This window comes from Aptenodytes patagonicus, chromosome 6, assembly GCF_965638725.1.
Source record: "Aptenodytes patagonicus chromosome 6, bAptPat1.pri.cur, whole genome shotgun sequence".
NCBI classification, from domain to species: domain Eukaryota; kingdom Metazoa; phylum Chordata; class Aves; order Sphenisciformes; family Spheniscidae; genus Aptenodytes; species Aptenodytes patagonicus.
Genome location: NC_134954.1, coordinates 73,954,485 through 73,973,275, shown reverse-complemented (window position 1 = coordinate 73,973,275; position 18,791 = coordinate 73,954,485). Strand labels below are relative to the sequence as shown.

Sequence of the window (18,791 nt, the reverse complement as noted above, 5' to 3'; positions counted from 1 at the left end):
ATACGGGACCCTCCAGGCGTTAGTGAGACACTTGGGGCATAGCCTTTGCTGGTTGCTTGAGCCTCTTTAAGGGGGTAGAAAATGTTCTCAAAAGCTTTGCCCAGCCAGTTTTTTTGCGGGACTGTGCTGGATTTGGGCTGGCAATGGAGAAGAGGTTCTCGGGTCTCAAAAAAGAAGTATTGGGGATTACAGCTTCTGCAATCAAGAGGTTCGGCATCGCTTTGGCTGCCTTGGTGCTGGGTGGGTTTTGCATGAACTGGGTTGCTGAAAGCTGTGCTGGGCTGCTTGATGGTGGTCCCTTTGCAGAGGGACCTGGACAGGCTGGATCGATGGGCCCAGGCCAACTGGATGAGATTCAACAAGGCCAAGTGCCGGGTCCTGCACTTCGGCCACAACAACCCCATGCAGCGCTACAGGCTTGGGGAAGAGGGGCTGGAAAGCTGCCTGTCGGAAAAGGACCTGGGGGTGCTGGTCGACAGCCGGCTGAACATGAGCCGGCAGTGTGCCCAGGCGGCCAAGAAGGCCAATGGCATCCTGGCCTGTATCAGAAATAGTGTGGCCAGCAGGAGTAGGGAAGTGATCGTGCCCCTGTACTCGGCCCTGGTGAGGCCACACCTCAAATACTGTGTTCAGTTTTGGGCCCCTCACTACAAGAAGGACGTCGAGGTGCTGGAGCGTGTCCAGAGAAGGGCAACGAGGCTGGTGAGGGGTCTGGAGAACAAGTCTGATGAGGAGCGGCTGAGGGAACTGGGGTTGTTTAGCCTGGAGAAAAGGAGGCTGAGGGGAGACCTCATCGCTCTCTACAACCACCTGAAAGGAGGTTGTGGCGAGGTGGGGGTCGGTCTCTTCTCCCAAGTAACAAGCGATAGGATGAGAGGAAATGGCCTCAAGTTGCGCCAGGGGAGGTTTAGATTGGACGTGAGGAAAAATGTCTTTACTGAAAGAGTGGTGAAACATTGGAAGAGGCTGCCCAGGGAAGTGGTGGAGTCCCCATCCCTGGAGGTATTTAAAAGATGTGTGGATGAGGCGCTTAGGGACATGGTTTAGTGGGCATGGGGGTGTTGGGTCGACGGTTGGACTCGATGATCTTAGAGGTCTTTTCCAACCTCAATGATTCTCTGATTCTATGATTTGCCCGAGAAAGCAGGCGAAGGCTGTGCCTAGTGGTTTAAGGGGAGGAAAAGAGCTACGCAGTCAAGATGAATTGTTTTTACTGAGAGTGAATTCAACTGCTTTGCAGAAATTAAAGCAAAGCGTTTGTTAACTAACGTCTGCCCTTCAGCTCACTGCGCTGCAATGCAGAAAATCAGTAATTCAGCAATATGAGCTAGAGAAGCGCTGCAAGGCTGGGTGCCCCGGGGGTTACCCTGTTCCTGACCCTGAGCGGGGACTGGTGTTTCCAGAGGCACCTGTTGAAACGGGATAACAGTCTTTCCCCTCAAGGCCTGTTTGTAAGCCGAAGGTGCACCAAACGCCGAACCGCCAGAGAGAAACTTATTTTAGGGCTAAGGGGGAGTTCAGGAGCTGTAAGTCAGTGTACTGTGGTTAACTGTGCTACTGTAAATTGCATTTATTCAACTTAAAGACGTGGGAACTGGGGCTGTGCAGAAACACTGTGGGCTGCCTCCCGTTTTACATTATCCAGAAATAACTTTGTCTGAAACCTTCCATTAGCTACGTGAAGTTGTTTACGTGAAGTTGTTTACATCCAAGTAATTTTTGGTTTCAGGAGTGGAAATTAGAGATAACTGCGTGAAAACCTCCAGAACACGCTGGGGCTAAATTAGTGTGACAGCACAATTATGGGAGAAGTAAAGCTTTCCCAGAGCGGGCGAGGGAAAGGAGGATCCGGGGGTCACGAACTAAACAGGAACCTCCTCAGACTTATTTTATTAAATGCCCAGTATAAAAAAAATTTGTAACAAATAACCATGGGAGCTCAACAGGAGGAAACCACGGGGAAGATTCATTAGCTACAGGGGGAGTTAGAACAAAATGCTCTAAATACAGCTCAGCTTTTTTTTTTTTTTGCTAATAGGACATCAGAGAAAGGAAAAGGGGACAGGGAAGCAGGCAGCAGCGTCCCAGTGCAGGGGGTGGCACCCCACCGAAGAGCAGGGCTGGTGACAGCAATTGTACATTGTTAGCAGACACCTCACACATCATCTGAATATTTAAAACATTTATTTATACAAATGTACAGCATTTACAAGAGTTAAAAAAATTAGACATTTAAAAGCAATATCACATATCTAGAGCCTAAAAATAAATACGGTACTGCTCAGCATTTATGTGCTTTAAAAAACCCCCAACAGCTCCGCAGGCAGACCGGGCACACCGACCTGCTGGTACAGGGAGGATCCTGGGCGGGTTCCCGCTTGGTCTCAAGTCACCTTAATTTGCTCTTTTAAGCTCAACGTCCGTAATCCTCGTACCACAGCCCGAGGTAGCAGCTCAGCTGGACGGTGCTCAGGTCCCTTCTGAAGAGCGCAACTGTGGCACGCCGGCGGGGGAGAGGGACCAGCACAGCACAAGAACCGGGACTTTCTCCAGCTGCAGCAACGTCACGGTCAAGAGCAAAGCTGGTGGTGTGCTTAGGAGCGGCTCCTGCTCAGGTTATTTGCGAAGCACTGGTCTTGGCATAACCGCGTGGCTGGCAGCTGGATACCCTACGTGGGATGCAGTATTTATTTCTAAACTACTTTTCCTAGGCATGTCCGTCACGTGCCTGAGCTGAGACGATTTAACCATCCACCTTGGCATACAATGAATCGGCCCCTGCAACACCACTTTTTCCTCCACTGACTACAAAGGGAGCAGAAGTAACTGGCTTGCCTTAATACCTCTACAACGCCGATAACTAAATTTGATCGGTGGCATCCCAGTCTTCGTGGGTAGAGCGTGCTACCGGGTACCCAGAAAGGTTTCTGGTCTGCCTGAGGTGCACCCAAACACAGCATGAAGATCCTGTCTGTCAGTGCACCCGACGAGCCAGCTAGCACTGGAGCCCATGTCACCTCGCTGCAGGTACCGCACCTTCCATGCGGTGGTCCTGAAAGTCCAACATCTTATGAAGAAATCCGGCCATTCCTGCAGCTCAGCCCACGCAGTTATACACACCTAGCTCAGAGTTACCATACCACGGGTTAGGCTTGGTGAGTTCTGTTAAATAACAATGCAACTGCAAAATACATGGAAAATGGAAGGAGGTGACATACAGAGAAGCCAGAAGATGCAGGCAGAAACCTGACTGTAAGCTATTGACCAAGGCAGTCAGCTCAGGTCAGGAGGTAACTTCTGCTTCTTGCTTCTGGTTAGGTGTCTTATTGACTGACTCCTAAATGCACACGTTTAGCAAGGCCCAAAATAAAAATATAAATCCTTAAAGCGTCCAGCTGAGCTGCCACCACCAGCACGTCAGCCCCGAGACGGCACGGAGCTCCTCACGAGGTGCTACTGCTGGCCACGTGCAATACGGCCCGAGCCTCGAGCCCACCTCAGTTGAACAGATAAGCAAGACGTTCCCGAGTATTCCCAGATTCCCATGCTTCCACATCATGCTGGCTTTCCAACGCATGTTCTCAAAAGCGCCTGTCCTGGATCTGGCCCTGCGCCTACACAACAGTGCTGCCGAAACGCTCGGCCAATGTTTAGCCCCTGCCCCAGGAGAGCAGCTGCACTGCTGAGCGAGGTCCTTCCAGACGTAAACTCTTCCTTTTTGCAGAACAGTAACAATAAATAAATATTTAAAATGCTGTCGGAGAAGTCGTAACACCCTCCACCTCATTCTCCCCCAACCCCTGCAGAGTAAGTGCCTGTGAATCGGCACTGGGCTTCCTCCGCTCGAGAAAGCTTGCAGAGGAGGGGGACAGGCTTTATAAAGGCTGCAGGGTGGATTTATTCAGGGTCTCCGGAGGTACGTCTAACTTGCATAAAATAGCAGATTGCAACTAACCTCTTAATACTAGCAATCCGTGAGCTAGTCACAGGAGAGCGGAAAGGACATCAAAATGCAAGGTTTGTCTGTGAGTGAGGTCAGCTAGCCTCCCCTCAAAAAAGTTAGTTTTATATAAAAAGTTAAAAAAAGGAAAGAAATGGTGTTCAAAGTTCCGTTTTCACAACGAAGTATATATACATTTTAAAAAGCATCACTCAGCAAAACACACCGAAGCTTCCAAAGTGCTTTTCTTCCCCAGAGAAATCACCTGAAACTAAATTGGGAGCGCTGCTCTCGGTTCTCCTCCTCCTTTGCCTCCAATAAAACTCCCCGGAGTGCAAGCAGAGTTCACTCCAAAGGCCACAAAACTCAAGACAGCACCTTGCATGCTCAGATCTGCAGTTTTCCAGCTATTACTGGTATCCAACACAGACGCTGCTAGATGAGGGCTTGCTGGTACCCTCCCGGAGCCCCTTCAAAGCACCGAAGGTGTTTACAAAGCATTTGGATTCCGGCATTGGCTTCCTTCATCTGCCTTTCACTGTATAACTCACCAAAAAAAGCACCTCAGAGCATAAGCATACTATAACTTGATAAAGCGCGAGTTACCCTGGAGCACGACTAGCCAAAAATTAACTCATAAAAGAACAATTTATGACTATAGTGGTTTTTTTTAAAAAAAAACAAACAAAAAATTAATTATAAAAAAGTTTGGTTTAACTTTAAAACAAGTCCATGGATACCCTGCTTTTATTACTGACCCTGCAAAACAAAGCTGATTCTTTTTCAATAGTGATGCAAAACTATATATATATTTATCATAATTTATATATTACAGGTTTACCCACTTGCAAAACAACTGTTTTCCCTGACAATATCAGTATTAAGAATCTTTTAAACACTTTAGATCCTACTCAACATACAAAAATAAATATTGCATACATGATTTCCGAGCAAAACAAGCAACACAGGTCACTGAAATACAGCTGTAGCTAGTAACAGTCCACACTCCACAGTGGGAGCGCATTAAATAAAATAACAGAAGCTCTTCAGGATCAACCCTCTCTCACGCTGTAGGACTGGGTGCCAAAATATGAAAACAAGTAAAGCCCCGAAACCCGGCTCGGCAGGCACCCGCATCTCGACCTGGACACCCACTAGCTCTCCATACGCCTTCCTCCTCCCAAGAGAGGGTCAAGGACCGCACATCCACCTCCCCCTCTAATTATGCTTCAGCGTAATTAAACTCTAGAGTTTTTAGAGTTTTCCTGGTTCGGTTTATAAACCGAAGTGATCTTCTGCACATCCCAGTGTGCGTTGTTACGGGGGTGGCTCTTCGTGCTGCTGGTGGACAACCTCGGAGGACGCATCTGTGCGCGACGCTGGCCTGATCCAAGCTGCTGCTGCTCCCTTGACCCCATCCCTTCCAGCTACTGCTGCCTTGCTACAAACTCCTGCCCTCTCCGAGAGGAGGAGGAGATGTGGGGAGACTGCAAAGACGTACTGACTATATATTATTTACCGTATGTTCTCAAAACAGGTTAACAAGAGACCGGAGTTAGTGCTCTGACAAATTATAACGAGAAAGTTTCAAATGAGTAAGTGATGATACTAGCAGCTGGCAGTGACATAGTAGTTTTAAATAACATTTCTTCATGGAGAAAAGACAGACATTAAGAAGAGCGTATGCGTCGGTCTCAGGCATGGATTCTGGGAACATTTTGCATGAGTTTCTTCAGAAAACAGTAGAGAAACATGTGATGGTTTTACCCCCTTCAAATGCGTCTACGTCCCAGGCTCGCTAGTTCATCATCAACAAGAAATCAGGAGGAAAATCAGTCTTTCAAAGACAACTCCCGAGCGCAGGCTCCGTAGGGAGCGGTTGAACGTTCATGCAGATGTTCTCGGCCAGCTCAGCTGTCCGGACCCACCACGCGTGGCAGCGTGACCCAGTGCTGTGACATCAACCCCAACCAGAGACACGCCGTTGTCAGCAGGACGGGATGTGAAAGTCTCTGTGTTTTGTTGAGGGGGGAGAGGGTTGTAAACACGGCGTCTGTTGTGTTCCTTGGTAGTGGCAAGTTGCAGATGCTTCCTTCGCAGCAGGAGGTGCAGATCTGAAAGAAACCAGGTGTTAACTCGGCTTCTTGAAAAATACCACTGCCATTGAATAAAGACGCAGGGGAAATAATATGACAGTTGCAAAGGAGCAGAGAGGCCAGCCTGATTTCACCCCCCTCCCTTCTCCCCCCCCCCCCTTTTTTTTTAAATCCATCTACTCAGAGAACAATTGCACCTGTACAGGAACAGTACGTTGGCTGGTGCGAGGAGGACGCATCCATTTTGAAGAGGTTATTTTCTTTTCTGCCCCAAAAAAGTAAACTGATGAAAACCAGTGCTGTTTGGTTGAAGTAGAGCTCACAAGCCAGAACTCAAAGAAATCAGTATTTACTCGTATAGGGTTTTTTTGTTGTTGTTGCCTATCGCCTAGTGTGCAGGCACTGGAGCGACAGACAATTCCTGTATCAGCCCATAAGGACATGCAGCTCTGCCTTCTCAGGGCTAGGAAGGGCCAGTTACAGTACCCTGCCAGGGCACAGAGATTTAGAATCATAGCAGAGTTTGGGTTGGAAGGGACCTCTAAAGGCCATCTAGTCCGACCCCCCTGCCCTGGGCAGGGACATCTTCAACTAGATCAGGCTGCTCAGAGCCCCGTCCAGCCTGACCTGGAATGGTTCCAGGGATGGGGCATCCACCACCTCTCTGGGCAACCTGGGCCAGTGTTTCACCACCCTCAGCGTAAACAATTTCTTCCTTCTATCTAGTCTGAATCTACCCCCCGTTAGTTTCAAGCCATTCCCCCTTGGCCTGTCGCAACAGGCCCTGCTCAAAAGTTTGCCGACATCTTTTTTACAAACCCCCTTGAAGTACTGACAGGCTGCAAGAAGGTCTCCCCGGAGCCTTCTCTTCTCCAGGCTGAACAACCCCAACTCTCTCAGCCTTTCTTCATAGCAGAGGTGTTCCATCCCCCTGATCATCTTTGTGACCCTCCTCTGGACCCGCTCCAACAGGTCCGTGTCTTTCTTATGCTGAGGGCTCCAGAGCTGGACGCAGTTCTCCAGGGGGGGTCTCCCCAGAGCAGAGCAGAGGGGCAGAATCCCCTCCCTCGACCTGCTGGCCACGCTGCTTTGGATGCAGCCCAGGATACGATTGGCCTTCTGGGCTGGGAGCGCACATTGCCGGCTCCTGTCCAGCTTTTCCTCCACCAGTCCCCCCAAGTCCTTCTCGGCAGGGCTGCTCTCCACCCCTCCATCCCCCAGCCTGGATTGATAGCGGGGGTTGCCCCGACCCAGGTGCAGGACCTTGCACTTGGCCTTGTTGAACCTCATGGGGTTCACATGGGCCCACTTCTCCAGCTTGTCCAGGTCCCTCTGGATGGCATCCCGTCCCTCTGGCCTGTCGACCGCACCACTCAGCTTGGTGTCATCTGCAAACTTGCTGAGGGTGCACTCGATCCCACTGTCTATGTCACTGATGAAGAATTAAACAGTACCGGTCCCAATACGGACCCCTGCGGGACGCCACTCGTCACCAGTCTCCATCTGGACATTGAGCCATTGACCACCACCCTCTAGATGCGACCATCCAACCAATTCCTCACCCAGCTTAGAGCAACAAGACTAACGCGCCCGAGGCCAAGAGAGCATAAAATTATGTGCAAAACAGAGATGGGACTGCAGCGTGCCTGGCAGCTCAGAAAGCTCTTTTATTTTAACCTGTTGAAGTTCAAAAAGGTCAACTATTGACCTTCAGAAAAATCTTCAATAAATAACTGTTTGATTCAGATATAAAGGGTCTGCTCTGAAGGTTTCGGGGCTTTCCCCTACCCGTTTCAGTAAGAAAAGCAAGAGGTGGCTGGCGAGCATCCGTCACAGAGCAGAGGGGAGCAAACACGGTGCAGTACTGCAGGCAAAGCACTCCGCAGCCAGAAGGGAGTGGTTTGCTCCCCTGAGCTGCTGGCAGGAGAGTTATTTAAAGAGATTATTCCTTTGTTCTGGGAGAGGTTATTCCTTTGTTTCTGTAACAAACGGAAATGAGCTGGAGCTTGTTAAGAAGAGAAATTTCATTTTTGATGACGCTGATTTACCCACCGAACCAGTCAGACTTCTGGTGGAGGCCAGAAGGATTCTGCCTAGTTTTCCTATGAGAAAAAGGCAATTTTTATCCTATACCTTGTATTCTTCATGCTTTACATAGGTGCATCCCGTAGACAGACAGTCCTCTAATGGTACACAGCGTTTGGTGACGGATACGCTTTCTCCAGTAACTTTCATCATGTGTTGGCTAAAGCAGTATCTTGTACCTAGAAAGACAGGAAAATGTGTTTACCTGTCGAATTCAAGTTTTGTGACGGTCTACAAATAGGAAGAAATAGGAAAGAAGTCTTAGATTTTTTTTCAAATCTTGGGGTTTAAAAAAAAGAGAGTTTTGATGTATTTATTGCAATACATAATGTCACTAAATACACACACCCACACCCCAAGCTCTGGCGCAAACCTGAGGTTTCAAAGCACTCTGGAACACGGAGATTTGTTTCCAATACTAATGTGGGTCTATATGTTACAGATAAAGAAACATACGTTGGATAATCAAGTTACGGAGGGCGGTTCAGATAAACACCCCAAATCTTGTGCACTGTTGGTTTTATAGGAATTGTCTTTAAAAAAAGAAAACATTCACAATACCTGTTTATGTCGGAAGCTAACTTTCATTCGTATAGGTTTAATTTTTTCCTAGCTTCACGCACAACCATTAATTCTGCAGACCGACCTACAGCATTACACATTGGAGACGCCTGTCCCTATATCCTAACGGCTCTCCTCGCTGCTCACGCTCTGACCCCGGCTCTCCCACAGCTTCTGCGAGGCCCAGAGAAGATCCTTCACCCTCTCTGTCCCTCAGTTTTATCATCTATAAACTAATGCCAAAAGACCGACAGAACAGCTGGGGGGATTTCTGCATTTCTCAGTTTCCCAGTCTTTGGAAAAGGCACCATAAAATGGACTCTGTCCCCGGTATTCCCATCGCATCTTCTGCACGCTTCTCCTGTGGGCTCCCTTGTCCCCAGAGGAGACCATCCTCCTCCTCCTCCTTTTTTAAGCTACTCCTCTAGAGACAACTGTAAAACGCTCAGAAAATTCAAAGCAGGATGACTGACAAATGCTGTGGTTATCCGCAGGCGTAAAGGAATTTGGATTTATTTCATGCTTTAGTCATCAGAGGGAAGCTGAAGGTGCTGTTCCCCCACCTAGCACTCCAAGATGAACACACTGGATTTTCAACATGGGAAACATGCCATTATATATTTCTTCTCTAAATTATACCTTGCTTATTAATCAACCTTATTATTAATAAAATTGTGGCTTTCACAGGGGGAATAAAAGGAGTGTAATTAATTTACAGTGAACATTCCTGTTCAGCCCTCATCTCCGATGGCAAAGCCCTGCATACTTCTCATGTTTTAGGCATTCGGCGACAGCCGAGCGAGATTGCCGACCGAACACGTTCTTCATTAGGCAATAAAACCCCTCAGACATCTGTCACATCTTTGACCTGCTCTTAACTCAAGTGTGATATCCACAGCGAACAGACTGAACTTATCACCAGAGGCTGGAGAAGCTCGGTGTGCTGTCTTCCTTCAAACCGGCCAGGGCTGCAACACGCAGCTTTTAACGCGTTTTCCAGGCTCTCCTGCCCCAGGGGGTGAAGCTCACAGTTTTACCCCAAGGGGAGCACTCTCTGCACGACGGCTTTGAGCTTCTCCCAGGACCTTGCCTGGAAGTGCCATTCCCCAGCAAATCTGGGCGTGCCTCACGGGAGCTTTATTTCTCCTGCGATGGCTCTCTGCAGCGGAGCTCGCCCCTGACAGGTCCCAGATGGAACAAATAAAACTTCTCGCACCCCATAACTCTTTTAAGGCTGTTTCATTCTTTCTTCCAAGTGTGGTTTCAGAAAATATTGTGCAATCATCTTGGAGATATGTATTTTCCCCTGCACAGAGGGACCAAGCATGCCTCTCCTCGTACAGCCATCGCTGATGGCTATCATCTCCTGCAAGGCAGGGCTGCAGCTACGGAGTAAGTCCACACTAAGCAACAAAATCCACTCACTCAGATTAATACTAACTTTTGCACTGCATTCTGGTCTGCCTCTCTTCTCAGAGCAGGCTAAGCGCAATGATGACAGGCGCTATGAGAAGGATTGGGCCAGAGAGCACCAGGAGAGCCCAGAGCAAAGCAGAGGTGGGGAGCATCACCATGGTGGGGTACATTAACTGCTCTGCAGACAGGGAGGCTGCCGGCCGGAGGGATGGAAGAGGAACTCTAAGCTGACCCCGTGAAGAACGCAGGCCCAACGCTATAAAAATGTTACCAAAAATAACGGAGAAATTCAGAGCGATTCAAGTGAGACATTGCAGCATGAAAGTTGATGCTCCTAAGTAGAGCGGTGCCCAAGCCAGGCAGCATGCTGTACGGCCACAGGGTAAGGATGGGTCTCGGTGGTATCATATCAAAAAAGCATGGATTTATGTTTCCTAAATTTGGCGGTTCCAGAGTGTCTTTAAAGGCACTTGAAAGCCAGGCTGATCGTGGTGTAATATGCAGGCTGTCCAGCAACACATTCCATTACAAAAGCATTTGAAAACGAGGTGGTTGCTCTACGTGATTATTTGGGGGATTTTCAGGGCTGTTGATTTACACTGACCCCCGGCGTGACAGGTGACACCGTCTCCTTTTGCATTTTTCCTTCCTCTGGTGGAACCGTCTTGCAAAAGCTGCATGACGTGCTTCAGCTACGAGGTATCTCCAAACACCTGTATACAACAGACAGCCTCAGTCTCGACCTGCCAGGAGTGATGCTGACCTACAGCAGCATCACCCAACGGCTGAAACGCACGTTCTCCATGGGGTCCACCTCCTGGGCACCCTCCTATGCCCTTAAAGGGAGCATGAATGAAGAAACCAGCTATTGAAACCAGAAGTCGTGGTGCAGACAGCCAGCCAGGCTAAGTGTGAGCAAACCATCCCCGCACGTTGAGACCCAGCAAGGCTGGTATGTGTCTCCAGTAGGAGAAAGTTGTCCTCTCTGCTTTGAACTGGGTAGGGAAACACTGAATCTGGTATTTCAAAGGGCCCAGAGTCACATGTTGACTTTTGAGAGCCCGTTTCCCAAACCGCAGCCTGTAACAGGGCTTTCGGGTGCCACCTGCAGTGGCTGGATCATCAACCGTGGTGGTGGTGGCCATCACCGAGATGTCAGCCCTCCCACAGGCCATCCAAAAATAGAGTACGGGGAGCATATTGAGTGCAGTATTTCCATACAAATTAGATCACTAACACAGTTTCTGCTTGAGCTGAAGCTAATAAATAACAGAAAACAAGGTTAATGCACAGCAGGAGGCCTGCCTTCTAGGAAATGCTTTTTCTAATCTCTGTTCAATACAGGGATTCATGGTTTTACTCTCCATTATAATGAATTTTGCTATACACAAAATGTGGTTCCCTTTAAGTCCTACATTATAGTTAATGAAAAGATTTTGTTTTGCTTGGGTTTAATAGCATTCTGTCTTTAAAAAAAAAATAATTATAGCAAATACCGGGATGGAGTTTTCCCGTTTTCTCCCACCACTTAACCCAAGCAAACCAACAAGGGTTCGGATCACTGCAGCGATGGAGGCAACGCCATAAGCATACCCCTCTGACTCCCAGAGATAAGGTAATTACCTGAGCGGATAACCCCAGCCCCCAGAGCACACCTGGAGTCACGCCTCAAACCTGAGGTTGCGTTTCTGCGGCTTCCTTACACGAACTCAACATCACATTTGAAAACTAAAGCAACGAAGAAAAAAGCTGGCTTAATAAAAGCCTTCTGATGTGGAGGTGCATTGGATGTAAAGCTGAGACGCCAACAAAAGCCGTCGGTGATGAGGCATCCCGAAGCGACGGCCGATTTCTGCAGAGTGGGGAGCAATGACATTATCAGCTTTGCCTCCACTGCACAGAATAAGGACAGAGCATTTAAGCCATAGCGCCCATCCCCAGTTGTCTGAAACACGGCGACTGCTGACTCGGCAGTGGAGGCCCTGGTCTCACCCAAAAGCCGTCAGCGAGGGGCTGGGGGTGCGTGCTGCAGGCGGAGCTGTGCTCCAGCCCCGAGGCATGCCATGTCGGGGCAGTCTGGGCACTAACACGCTCCGCCTGGAGTAAAGTGCTATTGAACCCCTCCATTTTAAGGAGATCAGAAGTCCTCTCTTCCGAAGATTGAAGATAGACTCAGATTTCCAGCTAGCCCCTTCTTGTGGCTAAAACCCCATCCTTACTTCACGGACAGCGGGTGTTTGTACCAGCAGGCAGGAGGGCCGGCGACCATTCCTAGCAGCTCTGGTCTGGTTGAACACAGCTGATGAGTTACAGACGCACCAAAGCATGGTTTTCCCCTCCCCTAAACAGCCATTAAGTACTAACTTCTCTTTCCAGACTAGCATTTTTTGGGGTCAAGTCATTTCTGCTGGTTGTTACTAAAGGCAGACCTTGGAGTCACACCTCTCTCCTTGCACAGCGATCTGCGGGTAACACTGTCCTCAGTCATTTAAATACCACCTACTCCTGTCAAAGCAGGGAGCGTCCGTGAATATTGGTCTCATCTGATGCCAGCCAGCCTGATCTCTTTTATCGTTGTTGATGTTTTGCTGGTTTGAGCTCAAAGCAAATAAATTCTCGGACAGATAACGCGCTCTGACACAGGCTGCAAACACAGCTGGTTCGTCCCTGCCATGCAGGTCATGGTCTTTATCTTTCCAAAATAAATATTTTCTGAGGGCACCTGTAACGTCCCACAACAGACATTCCGGACAGATGCTGAACAGCGCTGCCGAGCCTACAGAAAGCACCAGGGGAGCGGCGAGCCCCAGCAGCATCCCTCTGCCCGCGCGGCCCCGGCTGCCACGACGGCTGCCTCCTGCCCACGCGTGGTTCCCACGCTGGTGAGGACACAGTCCACGTCCAACCCGTGGCCAGGGCTTCGTCAGGGGCTGTGGACGATCTTAATGCTTGTGAGCGTCTCAAAAAGAGAAGCGGTAAGGGAGGGGGAGATCTGAGGGTCTCACTGATACCTGGATCTGGTATTTGGGTGCCTGTATCACAAAGCCCTTTCTGAGCCGTTCCCAACTTCAGACTCCGATGGGAGTTATGAGCCCAAAAGACTGAAAATATCTTGATGCCAGCCGAAAAGAGGCAGCCTTGGCTGCCCTGGAGCGTGGGCTTGTGCCATAGGGGAGGGAAGCGAACAAAGCAAGAACCGGTCCCGTACTCAGCAGTAAGAGAAATACAACCCTTAAATAAACGTCAGCCTGATTTAATTTCCAGCTGAGCTAGAGGAGTACGGGGAGTAGACGAAAGGCCTAAACTTCACCCACTGCAAAGAGACAGGAAAGCTTAAAGGATTACTCGTATCGCTTACATATCTTTCTTGTTGAGGAGGCTTACAAGCGGGAGCAGCAATCACCAGCATCCGAGTACCCGTAGGGAATAATGGGGGCTCAGTGCTGTCCCTGCGGCGGGGACAGCAAGCGGTTGTCGTAAGGTGGGTTTAAATTAAACGCTAGCACGCGGCTGGTTACCTCTTGGACAATAGACATCCGGAGCCCATCGGTTGCATTCGTAATTATCTGCTGCCTTTTCGCAGGTGAAACATTTAAATCCGTGAGGATACGGTGTGGCTGAAAGGAACAGACAATATTCAGTTAAAATGAGGCAATTAATCTGGTTCTACTACGCTTTTCAGAGGCACGCAGCAGCGTTTGTTCTCTTTAGACACATCTTTCTACAAGTGTACCTGTCAACTTCATCAAGTTGGTCCCCATTTGTAAAAATCCTATCACCAATAGCGGTGCGGGAAAGGCACACACAGATACAATAAGGACTCAGTTCAACCCTGTTTACCTAGCGAAAGTGCCCACTGCTGACTTCAAAGGGAGTTAATGTGAGCAAGGAGTACTTGTTCTCTTGGTATCAGAGCTCACATCCAATACCGCTACTTTATCAGTGCCGATAACACAATATCAGACGGATTAAAATACTTCTGGAAACTGTCCCACCGAGGAAACGAGCTACCCCTTTTGAAGGCAGGCTGATGTCCCAAAGGAAAGACAAATCAATTTGCTGAACCTCCAGTTTTTAACAGCAGACGCCGTCCTAATTTATCTCGCCAAAGAGTGTAACTTCTTAAGTGGTCTCCTGGCAGGGCTTCTGTAGCACATTCAATACATCTTCAAGATGCTGCCACCTTCTCAGAAGCCAAATGGTGAGTGGGTCACGTTTATCTCCACGGGGCGAAGCAAGCTGAACCTCCGCAGCCCCGCAGGCCACATCTCACCTCTCCCTCCTCTACACCTTGCCCACCGGCTCTGGGCCAGACCCCGTTTGGGTACGAGAGGTGAAGCAAAAGGCTTCACTGCTTGTTTCCCCAGGCTCCTCTGGGTAAGGGCCAGCAAGTCACCTCGGAGCATCTCTGGTGGGGCTGGTGCTGCCCTCAAGGAACAGCTTGGGGTGGGACAACACAACAGCACTAATCAAATTCACCCCTCTCACCCTGGACCTCTAGCAGGTCGTGGTTACGGCATAAAACAGGAATTTCATCTTGCTTGTACAGAATGTGAATTTCTCAGCCAAATTTGGAAAGGCGGTGAGTTTTCTCTGGGAACAGATGGCAGGAACAGCTCTCCTCTTCTAGAATTAAATAAGTTTGTATCTGATTAAGTGAACAGACTAGTGAAAGGAGAGTCCCTGGAAGACGTAAAGGTGGATAATGTTGCTATAGCATTGCTTCAGGGAGTTACCGAAATAAAGTCAGGAGCACTTGGTGCCACAGCTGCAAAAGGTTGCGTTTGGCCCTTGCTCACAGCTGTCGATGTGCTCGGGCAAACCGCGTGGCCGGGGGCCTCGGTCTTACGGCCAGAGAGATTACTGAGGAACAGCAAATAGTGAACAAAAAGCTCCTGACACGCTCAGCAACTGCCTGTAACCCTGTCTGTCCTTTAATCCCTTTGGGAGGCGACGATCTGGTTTTGTATCAACTAGTTTCATGAGTACTGGGGATATTTATTTAAACTTTGCTCAGCATTCAGCTCAACCCCCATGTTTCTGCTGCCTTAACACGCGTTCGCCCTCGTCCTTACCCCCGCGCCGTGGCCGGCCGTGGCTTTGCAGCCCGCGCGAAGGTGGCTTACTGGAAGGGTGGAGGTAGACGATGTCCTTCACGGTGAAGTCCCTGGGCTGCACGGCGGGCAGGCAGCCGGCCAGCAGGCTGAGCAGCAGCACCCACGCCGGCGCGGGCTGCGAGGCCATCGCCGGGCGAAGCCGTACTCATGCGGCGGCCGAAAAAAACCTCACCTGGTCGATAGCAGAGAACAGGGGTGAGCAGAGCAAACCCGCGAGGAGCCCGGCCACCACCTCGGCCCCCAGCAGCCCAACCTCACCAAAACCACGATGCCCCCATGAACCTTCAGCTGCCCTCCCACGGGGCCAGGCAGTGGTGTCGTTACTTTGGCTCGGCTTCAGAAACATCCCTGGCACCGCCTGGGAAAAGGACTCGGGCAAACCCCCTCCCAGCCAGAGAGCTGCAAGCGGGAGCCGAGGGGAAGGGCGGTCGGGTTTGTCACCGTTATACAATTTAACCGGTCGGCGACTGGTTTTCAAAAACCTCAGTAGGATGTTGATAAAGTCATCGGAGACTGCAGTGCGACGGGATTTAACTGCTTCTTTTAGAGAATACTGGAGTATTGCAGAATTAGACCAGGAAGAAAGGTAACAGGGTAGCTGGAGACCTGTCGGGATGCCCGGGGGAGCAGCAATGGGTCTCCCACACCCACGCTCCAACACAGGCTCACACCCTTCTAAAATGCACCTTTTTGGCAAACCAGAAGCTCCGCATTACTTTCCACGTATCTCAGGAAAGGCGAGGAGCTCCAGCTGCTGCAGGTTGTCTCTAACTTCAGCCGGTTGCTGTTAATAACGTAAGGCGATTATTGCATTTTCCTCATCCGTGCTCCAAAAGGTCTTATTCCCTCTGTGACGCTGTGACAAACGATGCAGCGTATTTTTCCCATGTCCCTGAATGAAGGGAACTAATTTAAGCAGAAACAAATACCCGCTGCGGCACCACTCGTGAAGCCGTCCCCGAAACCAGCAGCTTTCAGGAGCATCCCAGTCCCTGTGCACAGGCTGTGGGGAGCCCTCCAGGAACAGACAACGCTAATGCATCGTTAAATACGCAGCTCACATTATTACAGTTCCTTAAAAATGATGAAAACGTGCCTCGAAAACCGAGCGGGACAGGAAAGCCCTGAGAGGACGCGGCTGCCGAGCCAGGCAGGAGCCGCCGGTTTCCCCTGGCCGCTGGCATCCATCCAGCACACACAGGGTTGGGGTTTTTTCTTTCCCACCCAGACTGACCAAGAGATCTGCGATACTCAGCTATTTCCTAAGCGACTTCGAAAGCGTGGCAGCTATTATTTAATAAATCAACTTTTGGGTTTTTTTCAGGTAAGATGTTCCAGGGGCAGGGCCGTAACCTTCCACGTCTGCCTCCAAACGTTTGTCTCGCAGCAGAGACCCCCACAGGACTAGCAGCACGATGGCCGTCGGGGCGGCTGTCGTTATCCTCGGCTTTTATCTGAAAACAGCCCTTTTATTAAAACACCGTGAAACCCATAAAAATAGCGAGGGAAACAGATAACACACAACGTGGTGCATTAAACTTTGGTGTTTTAACCTTAGGAAGAGGGAAATGCCAATTTCCATTTGCTTTACTCCACAGATGCGTATCAGCCAGGGGAAAAATGAAGCCCTGATTAGAAGCAGAAAGGAAATAAAACAAGCCTCTCCCAGCCACGTGAAAGACAAAAGAAATGGGACCAGCGGCTCTCTGTGGGGTCTGGAGGAAGAGTCCCCAGCAAAGCCAGCTGGAGCCCACCTCGGCGAGGGAGCCGGGTATGTGCGTGGATTTAGGACCATTCACGTTTTTGAGTTCCTCATGGCTAAATACACACAGACCTGGAGCCGAGCTGGCCAGATGCCGACACTGTCCTGGTGGTCCTGAGCCGAGGACAACGGGAGCCATCAGCTGCACAAGCAACGGCACCGGGTAGACACGCTCCAGTCCGGGAGCGTTTGCTTTCAGGGCACGTATCTGTACGTAACACAAGTCACAGGCGATGACTGTGCTGAGGCACAGGGAAACAAGATGCATTTGGACTCCTGAGCCGAGTCTCTCCTTTCCTACCCAAGAGGAGACCTGTCCATCACCGCACACACGCCAGCCTCTCTGCTCACTGCTTGACCAGAGCCACTCAACGGCAACTGGGTTTCACATGTGGAAATTGCTTAATATGCATATTGTTAAGATAATGAAGGTTTGGAGGAGAGAGGGATTTTTGGATTATTTTTTTAGCCCAAACAAAGCAAGGCAGATTTTACAAGCCCCATTATTCATTTCAAGAAATCAGCAGTTTGCAGTGAAACTCTTTGTCGGTTCACACGGTCTCAGCAGCAATCCTGCGTTACGGTACAAAACCAAACTCGGACCCCCATCCCAAAGAGAGGGGCTTCTCATAGCTCAACACAAACTCTCAGCAGCAACCTGCGATTAACGTATGTTTTCAACATAAAGGACAAACAGCGATATTTTAAGTAAAAACATAGCAAGATTAAAATAATGGCAAGAATTCCTCCCAAGTATAATAAGATATTAATTTGTTGGGTTTTCTCATCACAATCACAAAAAGCGCTTGCATTTACAGCACTGGTCGAAGTCTTCCAGTTGAGGACACCAGTTTTCCCTCTATCATACATGCTCCCTTTAATGGGACCAATTGCTTATTCAGCCCGTCTCCAAATGTCTGTGCGTAGCTGTCAGTACTTGCCTCGTCTTCAGATTCAGAAGACAAGTGGCTGTTAGTCCTGCCTGAAAGGGTGGCAGAAATCCTCCAGCTGCACGCTAAAAATACTCACATCGTGCCTCTTGTAATTACAAGTAGCTTAATTGCCAACGCCACGCTTAATGAGTTGCAAGAACCACAAGTGAATATATAGAATTCACTTCCCCACCTCTACTTTGTATGTTTGAAGCAGATTTAATTATAGGTGAGGAATTAAAATTAAAAAAGCCCTCTGTGTTACAAAACAATCCTGAGCAGACCAGAGCAAGGCCAGCCTGGCCGCTGTTTTGAACCACGGCAGTTACGGAAGTAGAAAGTATTTATCGAACAAAACACCTGCCACCGTTATAGTCACTGCTCTTCACAGCAGGCACGTTCTACCCGGCCATTTCCTACACACATAGAGAGTGTAAAAATGGATACTTCTGTGTAGATAGAACTACCTACCGCCACAAACCTGAATACTCAATATTTCACAAATATTTTGAGTATGTACACATGGGTACGCATAGTTCTGCCTTTCACGGGGGGCAAAATACATGTACAAATATACTACATCCGACTGAGAAAATACTCGGTGACGTTTGAGGTAATACTGATATTTCACAAAGAGTGGCATATCAAAAACTATTTTGAAGAAAATCAAACATATTCAATAATTACTGTTCAGCACAGTAATTCTGTGAGCACACCCATTCTCTCTGTTTTTACACCCACACATAAAAATAAAATGTAATTGCTTTTTTGTTTTTAAAGGCAGGGTATATATATATGGATGCACTGTCTTAAAACCCGCAGACGTTTTTGACAAAAAATTGTTTTCAGTTACACTTTTTTCTCCCAAATCATCCAAAATGA

The 18,791-nt window shown here is 49.1% G+C and overlaps 1 protein-coding gene across 1 annotated transcript in view; it reads right to left on the bottom strand.

Annotated features, from left to right (window-relative positions):
- Window positions 1-2,145: 2,145 nt before the first annotated feature.
- LYPD6 (LY6/PLAUR domain containing 6) overlaps window positions 2,146-18,791 on the bottom strand; it is a 37,004-nt gene continuing 20,358 nt past the window's right edge. The window contains exons 2-5 of the mRNA XM_076343151.1: window positions 15,225-15,387; window positions 13,617-13,715; window positions 8,170-8,300; window positions 2,146-6,054 (exon numbers count right to left, since the gene is read on the bottom strand). Coding sequence (XP_076199266.1) covers window positions 5,851-6,054; window positions 8,170-8,300; window positions 13,617-13,715; window positions 15,225-15,342 — 552 coding nt within the window. The 5' untranslated portion in view covers window positions 15,343-15,387 and the 3' untranslated portion in view covers window positions 2,146-5,850. The remainder of the gene's footprint in view (window positions 6,055-8,169; window positions 8,301-13,616; window positions 13,716-15,224; window positions 15,388-18,791) is intronic.